Source organism: Marmota marmota, unplaced genomic scaffold (genome assembly GCF_001458135.2).
Source record: "Marmota marmota marmota unplaced genomic scaffold, marMar, whole genome shotgun sequence".
Taxonomy (NCBI): domain Eukaryota; kingdom Metazoa; phylum Chordata; class Mammalia; order Rodentia; family Sciuridae; genus Marmota; species Marmota marmota.
The window spans coordinates 10,169,249-10,184,324 of NW_025999960.1; the positions used below are offsets into that span (position 1 = coordinate 10,169,249).

Below are 15,076 nucleotides of genomic sequence, written 5' to 3' on the forward strand. Positions count from 1 at the left end.
AATTACAGTCTAGTAAGCAACCAAATTATGAGTATCCCTGTATAAAGAAGCACAGAATTCACAGAGTTCATTTCTGATAGCTTCTCAAGAATTTCATTGTGTTTTATGCGACTTAAAACAAGCAATTCTACCACTGGGCTAGGTATATAAAAAATATATATACATATAAATTCTTATCTTTCAATACTGAATATAACCTGCTACAATGCAAAAATAAAAAAATGAAAAACTGGAAGATTTTTATCGTTACTATTCTTAGTACTGGTCTGTTACCAATCATCAAAGGAGGAGGAAAAAATTAGACAATAAGAAAACAAACAACCCAATCAACAAATGGGCCAAGGACCTGAACAGACATTTCTCAGAGGAGGACATACAGTCAATCAACAAGTACATGAAAAAATGCTCACCATCTCTAGCTGTCAGAGAAATGCAAATCAAAACCACCCTAAGATACCATCTCACTCCAGTAAGATTGGCAGCCATTATGAAGTCAAACAACAACAAGTGCTGGCGAGGATGTGGGGAAAAGGGTACACTTGTACATTGCTGGTGGGACTGCAGATTGGTGCAGCCAATTTGGAAAGCAGTATGGAGATTTCTTGGAAAGCTGGGAATGGAGCCACCATTTGACCCAGCTATTCCCCTTCTTGGTCTATTCCCTAAAGACCTAAAAAGAGCATGCTACAGGGACACTGCTACATCGATGTTCATAGCAGCACAGTTCACAATAGCAAGACTGTGGAACCAACCTAGATGCCCTTCAATAGACGAATGGATAAAAAAAATGTGGCATTTATACACAATGGAGTATTACTCTGCATTAAAAAATGACAAAATCATAGAATTTACAGGGAAATGGATGGCATTAGAGCAGATTATGCTAAGTGAAGCTAGCCAATCCCTAAAAAACAAATGCCAAATGTCTTCTTTGATATAAGGAGAGTAACTAAGAACAGAGTAGGGACGAAGAGCAGGAGAAGAAGATTAACATTTAACAGGGATGAGAGGTGGGAGGGAAAGGGAGAGAGAAGGGAAATTGCATGGTAATGGAAGGAGACCCTCAGGGTTATACAGTGGAGGGGGTAGAGAGAGAGGAGGGGAGGGGAGGGGAGAGGTGGGGAGGGGGGATAGTAGAGGATAGGAAAGGCAGCAGAACACAACAGACACTAGTATGGCAATATGTAAATCAATGGATGTGTAACTGATGTAATTCTGCAATCTGTATATGGGGTAAAAATGGGAGTTCATAACCCACTTGAATCAAAGTGTGAAATATGATATATCAAGAAATTTGTAATGTTTTGAACAACCAACAATAAAAAATAAAAAAAAATAAAAAAAACAGTAAGAGATGAAAGTAAAAAAAAAAAAAAATTAAAAAAAATAAAAAGGGCTGGGGGTGGAACTCAATGGTAAAGCACCTTGGGTTTAATTCCCACTATTCCCTCTCAAAAAAGGTTACATAAAAACAAAAGATTGATGGATTTAACTACAAAATATAAAACACATGTATATACATATATATTATATGCCTAAAACCAATAAAAATATAAATACACTAAAAAAAAAAGAAATTTAGATTAGAAGTACAAACTTTCCTGCCATGATCTACCATAATGTTGCTTAGTACCCAATGGATTAATTACTAAGATACCAGGAAAATTGATACAGTCTCTAATCCATAAAACTTATAAATTTAGTGGTTCATGAGTTCAATGGTAATTACAGAATCAGGCTACAGATATGTTGTTTTAGATCTTTAAACCATGGCTTTCAGACAAGAGTTTACTTATATTTATTTTATAGGCAAAATGACTTCTGTTTTCTAACAGAGTGTAGGACCTGGGTAACTGGTATTCAGCCAGTAATATGAATAAAAATTCAGATACAATTCTGAGTTTCACCACACATTAGTGAATCTGAAATTTTATAATAGAGGCAGATGATGGGTATTAGTGATATGTCCACTTTGTGTTAGGCACTGTTTTATATTTATCTCACTTATTAGTTTCGTTGCATTTATATAGTAGTTATATTACACATTATTTCCTTTTTACCTTAGTTCACAGTCTGTATTGCACTTTTCAGTCACAAACAATGGGTGTGGCAAGTGGTCACAATTTTGATCAGACACAATCACATGATCACTCTTACGTATGCAGATAATTTTTCTTCTACGAAGACCTTGACCAAAATCAAATGAAAATTAAAAATGAAATGAGAATTTACATAAGTAGAAGTTCCCTAAGTATTTAATTCTACTAAAAGCCTAAAGGATATAAGTAAGAAAGCTAAATTTTCAACACTACATCTAAGATATGCTAGTATATTAATCTAGTCAGGAATGACTTTTTATAGTAAGTAAGCTGAATCCTAAATGATTGAGAAGTTTGCTTAGTGAAGAGGAAAAAGGAAGGTGGGACAAGTGCAGAGTAAAAAGAAATTCATCAGGGCCAAGACAGAGATTGGGGGAAATTGAGTGGCTAGGGACAGTGCTGATTCTATGTGGTACATGATATTATTGTTCCCCAGTATTTGCTTTCCCTATTTATGAAGGGAAGTGCCCATTTCTGGTTGCTACAATGTCATAGTAACTTCCTGTGGGAGAAGATCACTTCCGTCTGTCAATTGGCATCAGCCTTATGCTGACCAACTAAAGTGGATGAGACCTATTCCAGCGATTCTCAGGCAAGGGCTGCTCTTTCAGCCTGGAGTCATGAATGAAAAGACATTGACAAAACAATAAAAAAAAATCAGTGTTGTCACAGGTTGTAGGGGAGGAAGGCAAGATGAAATGGTGAGCACAGGGGATTTTTAGGGCTGCAAAACTTCACTGGATGATACCATCATCCATATATTTGTCAAAACCTATAGAATGTACAACACAAAGAATGAATCCTAATATAAACTATAGGCTTTAGTTGACAATAATGCATAAAAATTGGCTCATCAATTATACACACGTGCCAAACTAATATAAGATGTTAATAATGGAGGGAGAGAGTAAAGGATGCACAGAGGGAACAGAGAGGGAAGGGACAAGGCAGAATATTCAGCCTTTCTATCCAGTGTTTTTCAGTAAACCTAAAGATGCTCTACAAAGTAAAGTCCCTAAAAAGTTTTTTTAAAAATGACAATGGTTGCAGTAACAAGTTGGAGTAGAGCCATAACCAATTAGCAGCAAAACATGACACGGGCAATAAATAAACCTTCATTCTAATCCATTGAGGTTTGGTGGTTGGTTGTATGCAGCATAACAGCAAAAGTAAACTCAGAGAAATGGTCATAACCAGCCAGAATAGTCTGAATTTACATTTCCTGCAATGAAGAGACAGTAAAGAGTTTAAGCGGTCAGAGACATGATCAAATTTCTGTTTATAAAGTTCCACTTTGTACTGCCAGTTGACTGAAGATGAACATATATGTTTATCTCTAATCTTTCCCAAACCCCCTTTAAAATAAAGAATTTTGAAAAGGCATATGTCTAAAAGAACAGGGAAAAAAGGAAACACAGTAAGCAAGATAAGATTTTTTTTAAATATGAAAAGCAGATGGGAATAGATTTTTGACTGTCAAGGATATGAATCCTAAGCCTATGAAGGTAGAGAGTAAATAAGGAAAAGCTTGTGCATGCCACAAAATCCAAAATCCAAAAGAAGTCCAGGAATCAAAGATACCAGGTTTCTCTGAAGAGGTGAATGTTGTGAGGTGTAGGCCAGAAAAATTAATAATTGATTGAAAGGTATTTATGAAGAACAGTTAGATGACTACCCTTCTAGCCAAGAGCGGCACTGGCTAACAGAAGCCACCTGTGTCACTTGGCATTTTCTAGTAGTCACATTAAAAAGTAAAGAGAGGCAGCTGAGATTAATTTTAATAGCATTTATATTTAATCCAATTATCTGGAATTTTAATATAGCACCAATTTATAAATTATTAATAATACATTTTAAATTCTTTTTTCCCTATTTTTTCCAAATCCAGTAAATAATTCACACTTACAGCACATGGACTAGCCACAGGTGGACAGCATAGCTCGAGGAAAGGAGAACTTGAAGGAATAAGACACAATACAGGGAAGCCACAGCACAGCAGACTGAAATGGGGTGATGAAGTAAGTCTCCAAAGTGAAAGAACAGATCCCAGCCCCAAATCTCCATCCACTGTGGCCCCAAGATGTCTTCTATTATTCCCCACCCCATCATGACTGTCAGGAGATGGGAGAATTCCTCTCTTGGGCAACTGTTTAAACAAGAAAAAGGATCAACTGACAACAACATTTGGTTCTTCACCCTGCTGACAAACAAAAGAGCCTCTCAACAATCCAGTTATTCTAGAACAAAGCCTCTGGTTGACGCATCTGACACATGTAGAACTTTCAATTAGCATCTTGGTACTTCCTAAATATGAACAAACAGCCAATAATCATTGGAAATTCTAAAAAATCCACTAACAAAAGAAACAAAAACACAATAGAACTAGAATAAAACCAATATGTCAGAGCAGAAGAAAACTCAAAGACTACACTTAATACCCTCAGAGGCCTAATAGAAGATATTATACCCATTAAATAAAAGTTATGAGAAGAAACCTCAAAACAGTGAAATGAAGAGAAGAAATTAGAAAAGAAATCCTCAGTTTAAGAGGCTGAGTACTCAAATAATAAAACTTTCAGAAAGAGAAGAGAAAAATGAGTGTGAGGAAATTATCAAAAAAATTAATGAATGGAACTAAATTTTTCAAGACAAAGAATCAGTGTTTCCAAATTGAAATGACATCCTGATTACCTAGGCAAATACAGAATAAATAAAATCAAATGAAGCACCAACATCAAGGTATTAGCATTGAGGGGATCCACAAAACTTCCAGAACCGAAAATACCCCATACAAGGGCATGAAATTGAAAAGCAAGCTGAGGAAACAGTCATAAAACAAGGCTTTCAATATTCTCAAGGGAAATCATCTGTTTCAGAATTTGTACCAAAGTACTGAGCAAGAATGAGAATGACACAATGCAATTTTCAGAGATGGGAAGCCTCTAACATTACCTTTCTTTCTCAGCAAAGTACTGAGGAGCATGTCCACCTAATGAGGGAAGGAAATCAAAAAGAGGAACTCGTAAGACTTAGAAACCAAGGAATCCAGCCTAAGAGAAAGTTGAAGGAAATTTCCAGGATAATAAAGGAGGGACATCTTGAGGTGATGGTCACATAAAAGCTCTAAAAAGCAATGCAAACAAATTAGTGCAAGAGAAAAGAGGGTCACAGACAAAGATAAAAAATGTGAAGGAAAATTAAAGCTGATAATATGCTTCTAATACCAGTAAAATGTGTAGTACTGACAGAAATCTTGAGGACTGATGACTTTCAGCATACTGAAAAATAAGTCAATAAGTAAACAAAGTTGAGGAAATGAATCTTGAGAGAAACCAAAGCCTATACAAAAAAGGAATATGTTCACAGCATTCTGTGTGGTAAAAGAATTAATAGCTCCTTTTTTTTCATGCACGTGATTCTTTAAGGTGGTTCTCCTGGTCTGGACACCCCCATCACTTCTTACCAAATTTTCCCCAACCTCCCAGAATCGTATTATTCTTTATTTGGTGTGTCTACTGCATTTAAGAATGTGCCTTTTTTCACCTGTTGCTTGGCTTTGTCCCCCTAGGTCTCGATGTCCAAGGCCACAGACCAGCTTATTCACTCAGCACTGGAATATCAGCTCCCCAAATTCCAATTCTCTCCTGTAAAGTACACCCAGGGCCTTCCTGTGAAAGTGAGTCCTTCCTTCTTCTGCATTATCAAAGCCCCTGGTTTCTACTTTAGCATTTATCCCAGCTGACCTGGTGTCATCTACTACCATAGCCCTTCTCTGAGACACTACTGCCCAAGCAGTCACAGGAATGCCTGATCTCATACAATCACTCTGTGGGTCACTGTCCCAATGCAACAGGACCACAGTTGGGCCTCTTCCTCAATGAATCAGCACAGTTCCTTTGGTATCTGGTCACACCAGTTAACTAAACTGTTCCTCACATTCTCATCATCTGGGGCCACTGCCTCTGGTCACCTCCTTTCTCCTATAGGATCATCTCCATACTGTTCTAAGCTTCCTTTCATCTGACCGCTGCTCTCCTGTATTTTTAAACATTCTCTACTCTCCATGAAAATGACTTCTCCATTCTATATAAACTTCTCTATATATACCTCAGCTTCAATCTCCTCATAACCTTTTTCTGTGATCATCTCTGATACATACAGAGATATAGTATTGCATTTACCATTTTATTACTATTATATTACTATTTTAAATTAAGATATCTACTCATACTTCTTTTGCAACCACTAGACTTTAAAACCTGAATGCAGATCTGCAGTCTCATTAATAATCTAAAACAAAGCAGTCCCTAGATAATTGTCCTGCATTGAACACGGTATTACACAACTAAGCATCCAAAATTAAACATTACACAAAGACTCTAGTCTTTCTATTTGCTGTCGCTACTATAAATTTCTCTGCCATTTCCTCTCTGCTCCTTTCAGTTAATCATGCCACTAGTACAAATATATTTTCCCAGAGCCTGGGAAGGGAAATGAAAGAATGGTTGATATCTCAACACTAAAAGAGGGAGACAGGTTTCTAAGAAAGAGTGTGTGGAGGACAGTAGATGAGAGGGCAGGTATTTCACTAGGAAGTAAGTAAGTTAGAGAAAATTTCTGCAACTGCAAAAAATATATAAAAATAAAAAAGGAGAGGGGGGGATGAATGAGAATGTGAAAATGTACCAGGAACAGTAAGTAGAAAGGGGGAGTTTTAAAAACAGGGTCTGTTGAGTAAGAGAAAAAAAAGAGTGAGAGGAAAAGTGAGAAGAAGAAAATAAAACTGTACACTTTTGTATGCCTGTGTGTTATGTTTATGGAAAGGAGGAGGATTCTATAGGCAACCCAACTCGAAGGAATTAAATGATAACAGCATGCACAGTTAAACCCCCATCTCTTTAATACTAACATACCTTGACACATTTTGGTACAGTCTTGCCATGGTCCATGTGCATCCCATGTGAACAGGTCACTCCTCTCCTCCATAGGGATGTTGAAGGAATAGCGTACATCAGGGTTATATAAATTACCCACACATAGCACCTCAATAAAGATATAAAGGAACATACAACTTATAAAAGATACATTCTTCAGACATAATGTCTATCTTTAATAATAAATGTTAAGCATTTAACCAGTATAGATCACTAACATGATTAAAGTGAAGTCTTACTGACCACTGAAGAGTTACCTGTAAAACAAGTTCTTCTTCCAGTCTATCAGTACTGTTAATTCTTTCAATTGAGTTGTTTGATCCACTGTATTCAAAAATAGCTCCTTGTATGTTTATTTCCTTTTTTGACATACTTACAACAAAATTTCCATTTAAAAGAAAATTCCCTTGGGCATCAGATAAGGCTGTAAAAGGATAAAATATTGCTCATGAAGTCATAAAGCAAACCAAAAGTACAGAAAATGATTTTTTAACTTTTTAAATTAAAATCCTGTTTTGAATTCAAAGAATGGAATTGTAAATTCACAGTAAGGATATTATTAAAGAAATAAACCTTATTTTGCTATACTGAGTATCTATTCTGTAAGCAGGTAAACTTCAGCATGTCAGCCAAAGATATTAGAATAAATTCACCCTACATTTTTCTGCCTGAAAGGGTCATCTTCCCCTATGGAGCACAGAGCTTCAGGAGGGATATACAAGAAGTGGTCAGGCTGAATGAAATCATGCCCGAACCAGATAGATCAGCTAAACCAATTGTGGTCATCAGCAGAAGGAGACAAAGAGCAACGGACTGCGGCAACACTCCATTTGCACTTGTCTTGGAAAAAATGAACGAAGCTTTAACTCTAGGGTCAAAAATCTAAAAGGCTATGCAATGACTATGCTGTTCTCTATACAGCTGTCTCAATCTTTTTGTAAAGAGGCACTCTATCACTGTTGAAATACAAGTGAATATCAGCTTCTCTGAATGATATTCCTATCATCTCCCTTGCTATTCATGCCCTTTCTTGTTCTCTCTCTCCCATTGATGGGTAATAATATAAGCCCATTAAATACTTGCATATTTATTTGTATAATATACACATAACATACAAAACAACAGTATAGTATATATTCATAATTTGTTGCTTTTTAAATTAAAATTGCACGATGTCTACAATAATGTGGTTGTAAAAAGACAAGAGAATTTAGGTATTCAAACAGTTCAACTTATCTTAATTAATTACTTTGTGGTGTGACACAAAAGTTTCCTAAACTGCATAATAAAATCAATACATATTTCTGCCTTAACAGGACCTTAATCAGAATCAAATTTGGAAAATGTTTATAAAGTGTGTAAATGGTAAAATTTATGCTATTTATTTTTAATTTTCAAGAGAATATATAATATTTAAAACTTTACAATAATAAAACTCTATAATAATCAAGTTCTTCTCTTCTTGTTTTACTAGCATTATACTTCTCAGTGGAACAATAACCTTTTGGGGAAAATGTATTTGACGTCCAGGGAACTGTACCAAAAGCACACAGTTGACTTACAGATAAACTTTATAATAAATACAATACCCCTCTGAAAAGCAATCTTGAAGGGATTATTGCAAAATCAGTTACATGTTTTTGTGTATATGTGAACCAGCTTAACAGCCTTTATATATTATATTGAATTCAGTGAAGAACAAATAACATTCTATATTTATTTTCTAAAAAAGAAATTCCTCTGTGTAGGAATCTGCACTGGATCAAAGGTAGACAGTCCTATTTAAAGAACCATTGGTTACATTAAATCTAAGGAAAATAAACAAAGCCTTTATGAGAAAAATTCTACACATTTTGTTACTTTTGATGATGAAATTTCATAAATGTTTTAAAAATCCTTTCTAGTGACTTTATGTTTGTTTTGCTCACTTCAAATCAGACTTTAATATTTACATTTGCAGTTCTCCTAGAAAGTAACACTTCTAATCTTTTAAACTTGGGAAGAACCTGTGGTTCATTCTCGGGAAGATACAGGTATGTACATTTGGAACCTTAGAGAGACATACTGGATTATTTATCTACAGATACTGTAGCATTTTTCTGTATCTATGCACAGGGGTAATATTTTTTAGCAGAATAAAAAAGTTTCAAATAAATGTAAAAGAATAATATATCAAAATATTTACATTTTATTCTCTTGGGGGAAATAAATGATTTGCATTTATTAAGATGAAACTCACAAAACACAGAATTAACCACTTTTAAGTGAACAATTCAATAGCAATTAATATGTTCATAATGTGCAACTATCACCTCAATACAGTTCTAAAACTTTTCTATCATCCCCAAAAGATACCTTGTACCCATTATGCAGTTGTTTCCTTTACATTTGATTTTGGTAATGCCAAATGTAACTCCTAAAATAATCTGTTCACAACAGATTCTCATTCCCTGTTATAAATTTTAGTTATCTGGGCCAATATTTCATATTTTATTAATGTGAAGTAGATTATTTCTCTAAATTATCACCTATTCTAGCATGGTAAATTACAGGTAAGTCAATTTTTAAGATGTTTTTCTGATGGAAAAGTTTTGTAAAATATCCTTTTCATGTTATAGCTAAGCAAAATTCTCTAAACTTTAAAGCTAATTTCAAAAATAAATGCCAAAAAGTTGCATAATTACTATTAGCTAAAAGGAAGAATTCTCTAAACACTCAGGTAACTTTAACTGAACATGCATTTGGTTATCTAAAATATTCTTATGAAGAAAAAAAACCAATTAAACAATTTTTCAGACTGGGGTTGTGGCTCAGTGGTAGAACACTTGCCTGGCAAGGGTTCAATTCTCAGCACCACATATAAATTAATAAATTAAATAAAGGTTTATTGATGACTAAAAATATTTTTAAAAAATACAAAGAAAAACAATTTTTCAGAATTTTGTTAAAAAAGGACATATTTTGTGTAGCTTAAGAAGAACATATGCACAGGGAGTCAGATGACCTAAGCTACATAAGAACTGAAACTACATGTTTGCTCCAGGGATTCTTGTTGCCTTCCAGGAATTCACATCAACCACAGACCTCCATGAAATTGCACACAAACCACATATTGGCTGCTGCTTACTAAAAATGTTTACCAAGGTAATTGTCATCTTCTGGTTTTCCGGAATAGCTGTGCTGAAGAATTTCAATGTTTGTTGCTCCTGTGGGAATCTTTACAATGACATTGTAACCTGCAATATAATTTTATAAATGTTAAATTTCACAAAAGCACATGTCCTAGAGGACATTACTACTAAATGTATGATATAGTCAGTCTTAATTTCATTTTACCTTTAAAAAATGAAACTGGTCATTCCTTTTGAACCAATACCTTAATAAGTTACTGAGGACTGGAGAAAAGCATCTGTAATCTAGAAGCATATAGAGTTGCAGATTCTTAAAGTATAACACTTCCTAATTTTTTATTTCTAAACTTCTTTTATTATCATTATTATTATTTTCAGTACTAGGAAATGAACACAGGGATGCTCTACACTGAGTTACATCTTCAGTCCTTTTTATTCTTTGAGGCAGGGTCTAAGTTGCTGAGGCTGGCCTGAAATCTTCTTGCCTCAATCTCCCCAGTCACTGGAATTACCGGCATGCACCACCATGTCCAGCATAGAATTCTTAACATAGGATAGAATAAAATTAGTATATTAATTGAGCCCCTTAAATGCTCAATTGGGGTATTCATTTTTAAGTGTGACTAATGCATTTAGATTTTCTCCTGGGAAAAATATGAAATTTCAAATGCTATTCACAAATCTGAAAGATATCAATAAAATTGGTCTTTGGTGTGATAATGTTAACAGATAGTAAGAAGCAAATTTCACTGCTAAGAAATAATAATAATGAAGAAAAAGCTCAATCTCTTTCATAAGGTTTTAGTTTGTAGTAAAACCTGGAATCCCTATATTTATTTGCCCCCAACAATCTGGATTCCCTATATCTACCTCCTGCCAAATTCTGCATTGATTTTTAAAAGCCTATTAATAAACTAGCTATGAGAAAAATTAAATGTTTACTGGAAGTAAATGAAAGTAATACCTCTATTGTACAAGACCAAATTCAATAAAGAAGAAAAAAAGAGAATACTATACCAAACATACATTAAACAAGAAAAAAATGTTTTCTTGATACAGAAAAATTCATATTACACAGTTGTCCAAATACTCTCAGGGTAAGTATACAAATGATTATATTCTAGTTACATTAATCTAAGTTTTCATTTGTCCTTTCTTATTAGTATTTTCCCCTACTTAATAAATGAGAGAAATTGTAATTTTTCTCATGCACTAAAATTTTAAAACTTGGGAAAAATTTAGGAAGTAGCAGTTTTATAAAAGCTTAAATTTGTGATCCTGATATCAGATTCCTTTGAATAGTCTTGCAACAGCCTTTTTCTATCTCTTTAAGGCATCCCATTTTAAATATAATGTGATAGATGATTTAAAGAGTCTGAATAAACCATACATACATATTAGTTGTAGATTATAAATATTCAAGAATAAATTCAACTCATCTTCTCTTCACTATAAAATATCCCTGTTCACTACTTCACTATTTATGTCTGCTAGTGCAGTTTTTCAAGAAAGCAAGCTTGAAACATTTCAAAGGCAACAAGATGAAGGTGACCACCAGGGGGCAGAAACGTCGTCAGTGCTTTTCAAACCACTGCAAATGACTTCACTTTTCTCCATTTTTTACAAACTGATTAATTCACAGTACAGTTTTTGCAGGTTAACTATTTAATACTAATTTGAAATATGTGGCTTTTCTCCTTAAAAATATACTTTTCAACAGATTATGCTAAGTATGTGTCATTGATAATAGAAGGAGAACAAATTGTATAGCTTTTGTGAAACAATGAATAAAAACAACCAGAAAAATAGTATGTCAAATCATCTAATAACTAATGATCATAAGTACCACTAACATGGGAAAGTATAAAATGTACTACACTTACTGTATAAATAAAAATGTAAATTTTTGAGTTTTAAGTTATACCTCTATAATTGAAGTAATTCATAATAACCCAACACATGTTTAAACACTTATGAACACAATTTAATGCTGAAAAGCATAGTAGTAAATAATACACTTTTACTGTGCAAGGCGAGTTTTAATGTTCTGCTTTTATTTCATAAAAAAGAAAAAAAAATGTTTGTCCAGAAAATTGTAGAATGGAAAATATTTGAGATATTCTCATAACAATTTTGAGTAAAAATGAAATCATGGCCAAATATCAATTATATCTATCATTCAGATACTGCTTGGGAAATCAAATGTGATGATAATTATGATTAAATATTATGTTAATGGTTTCATCCTTCTCCTTCAATCAACATTTTCAATATTGATAACAAAAACAACAGACTGACCAGGTCAGACCAAAAATAGTGTTTCAATGATAATAATTTAGAGCAGGTTTCCTGAAAAATAGTCATAAGTATATACATTTTAGATTACAGGAACAACACTAAAAGCACTTCATTCATTGGGGGACTATTCACAAATTGTGGTCAAATAACACTGAATTTACTTTTTCTCTCATAATGCACCTAATTTATCTTTAAAAATTAGATTTGTCTTGGATGGTGAATTCATGGATTTAAAAGTGCATTTGGTATAAGATGTAATTTTCTCATATTTAGGAAGTATTTCTTTCACAATCATTTTGAACTAAGAGTATAGAGTACACAAAACAATAACCAAGTGTTACTATTATACCTTCATTATATACTCACTACTAGATCAAGTAAAAGGGAAAACTTGAAGCAAATACACAGCTTACCATAATGGGCACTGTTGAAGACACCTGCCATTGTCCTGCATGAAGAGTTATCTCCACCACACACTCCACATTTGTCTCTCTTGGCCTTGGAGTTTAACACATGATCACAGCCAGCTTGCTTCAAAACACAATTAGTACAATTAAGACACTCCTTGAATGTATGTAAGAAATGAGAGCCAGACGGCTAGAGAGAGGGTTTAACAAAGATGTTGACTAAATGTCACCATAGAAGGTCACAATCGAAGTAGCAAAAGTAGTTTACAACCTGTATGAATGTATGTTCTACCATTTTAGGAAGCTCACATCATCTTTATCCTGATTCTGAATAGCACAAGCTAACCAGAATCAGCAAACTTAGTGCTTTATGAGTCATTATTAAATGACAGAGAATTGCCTAGTAACAAATTAATCATATTCCTATAGATAGCATAATATAAAAATTACTTTATTGGAATTCATAAGAATGTACCATGAAGCAGCAAAAGAAATATTTGGTTAGAGAAATAGAAAAAAAACTATTGTTATTAAATCACTATACATGTATAGAAACTTCTAGTTTACTTACCCGACACAGGCCTTGAACACAGATGTCATTGGTTTCAGTTCCACAAGGGGTACCATCAGCAACCCTATCCTTCAACTGGTAGAAGTTAGTGGTTCCAGCAACCCGACAATAGAGCTTACAACGATCTTTTATGGCAACTGTAAAAATTTTAAAAAGTCAATTTTGGGGTGTACAATAATAAAGCCATGTGTTCTAAGGTCTCAAAAAAATTTACACTAATGACATTATAAATACTTACTCCCACTGTACTTTGGAAGCCACCTCACATTAGGGGAAAGACCATTGATGTTGAAATGTTTACCATCAAAATCAGAGCACTGCTTCTCTCGAAAGTCTTGCTTGCCTTTTGGACATGAATCAGTGTTACATGATCGAAATTTCATCCTGCGGCCCACACAGTACTTTCCTCCGTTTCTTGGCCTAGTCAAATTCATTACATTTTAAAGCACATCAGTACAACATTATTTCTGCCATTTACTTCTATAATTGTTCCATTCTTTTCCAGGATCAGGAAAACCACTGATGTTCCACTAACATAAGTTTTTAAATGGAAGTATGTAAAGGGGATTTTTAAGCAATTCTCTGGCTAATAACTATAAAAATATCTACCTTCACATGGATGCTGAGGCCTGGAAGGCAGAACTAACAAAAAACTAATGATGCATATAAACGAATTAGAATAAACAAATTAATTTAAAAAAAACTGATGGACTTTTTTTTTAGTTGTAAATGGACACAATACCTTTATTTTGTTTATTTAGTTTTTTTGTTTTGTTTTGTTTTTAATGTGGTGCTGAGGATCGAACCCAGTGCCTCACGCATGCTAGGCAAGTGCTCTACCACTGAGCCACAACCCCAGACCCTCATAATGAACTTTTTTTGTAAAACATCAAAATGGATGTTTTACTTTCTGAGGGAAAAAAAAGACATGTAATAGCCAAAGACAATAAAAAAGGAAGACAGCATGTTCAAAAGGAAGTATATGTGCATCTCCATCATGTATATACTTCTTCCCACTCAGTTCAAGGAGTTTCATGGTATCAATCTATATCCCTCTCTATTTCAACTTAATGCTGGAAAATAAAAACTCTTCAGAATTTTAGAATATAAATATTTTTAGTATAATGTAACTATTCTAAAGTTCAAATGAATTTAGATTTTATTTAGAGTATGTCACATTTCTGCATTAAAATGCTTTTAATAAGACATTGAAAGAATGTCACATTGATTGCCAAATTATATATCATATATACAACAGAAACTTTCCTTTAAAAAATCTTTATGAGCTCTCTAAGCTCTTTTATATATTTCAATGAGGGGGGAATATGTTTACTTATTCCGCTAAATACAATGATGCATCTACAACATGAGCAGAGAATGAAAATGTGACACATAAAATTATATAAGACAATAAAAACTGCCAACCAAACTATAAATTTTCTCCAAAAGAGCCAAAACTAAGTGAAAGGATCCAGGACTTTTCATTAGAAATACAGTAAATGTGAAAATGCCAGTGTAACTGTCATTCATATTCAAAAATATTTCCTAACTGATATCAAATCAGAAAACAAATTTTAAAAAAGAAGAAAATGATTCTGTATCAGTTCCGATTATAAAATTTTATCTATTTATGTTT

General features: G+C 33.7%; 1 protein-coding gene across 1 annotated transcript in view; it reads right to left on the minus strand.

Moving 5' to 3' along the window:
• The window catches only part of Adamts20 (ADAM metallopeptidase with thrombospondin type 1 motif 20), a 154,544-nt gene that overhangs the window by 77,787 nt on the left and 61,681 nt on the right, over nt 1-15,076 (minus strand). Inside the window, exons 13-19 of the mRNA XM_048802443.1 lie at nt 13,679-13,860; nt 13,441-13,577; nt 12,876-12,993; nt 10,174-10,269; nt 7,291-7,457; nt 7,013-7,142; nt 2,061-2,187 (exon numbers count right to left, since the gene is read on the minus strand). Coding sequence (XP_048658400.1) covers nt 2,061-2,187; nt 7,013-7,142; nt 7,291-7,457; nt 10,174-10,269; nt 12,876-12,993; nt 13,441-13,577; nt 13,679-13,860 — 957 coding nt within the window. The remainder of the gene's footprint in view (nt 1-2,060; nt 2,188-7,012; nt 7,143-7,290; nt 7,458-10,173; nt 10,270-12,875; nt 12,994-13,440; nt 13,578-13,678; nt 13,861-15,076) is intronic.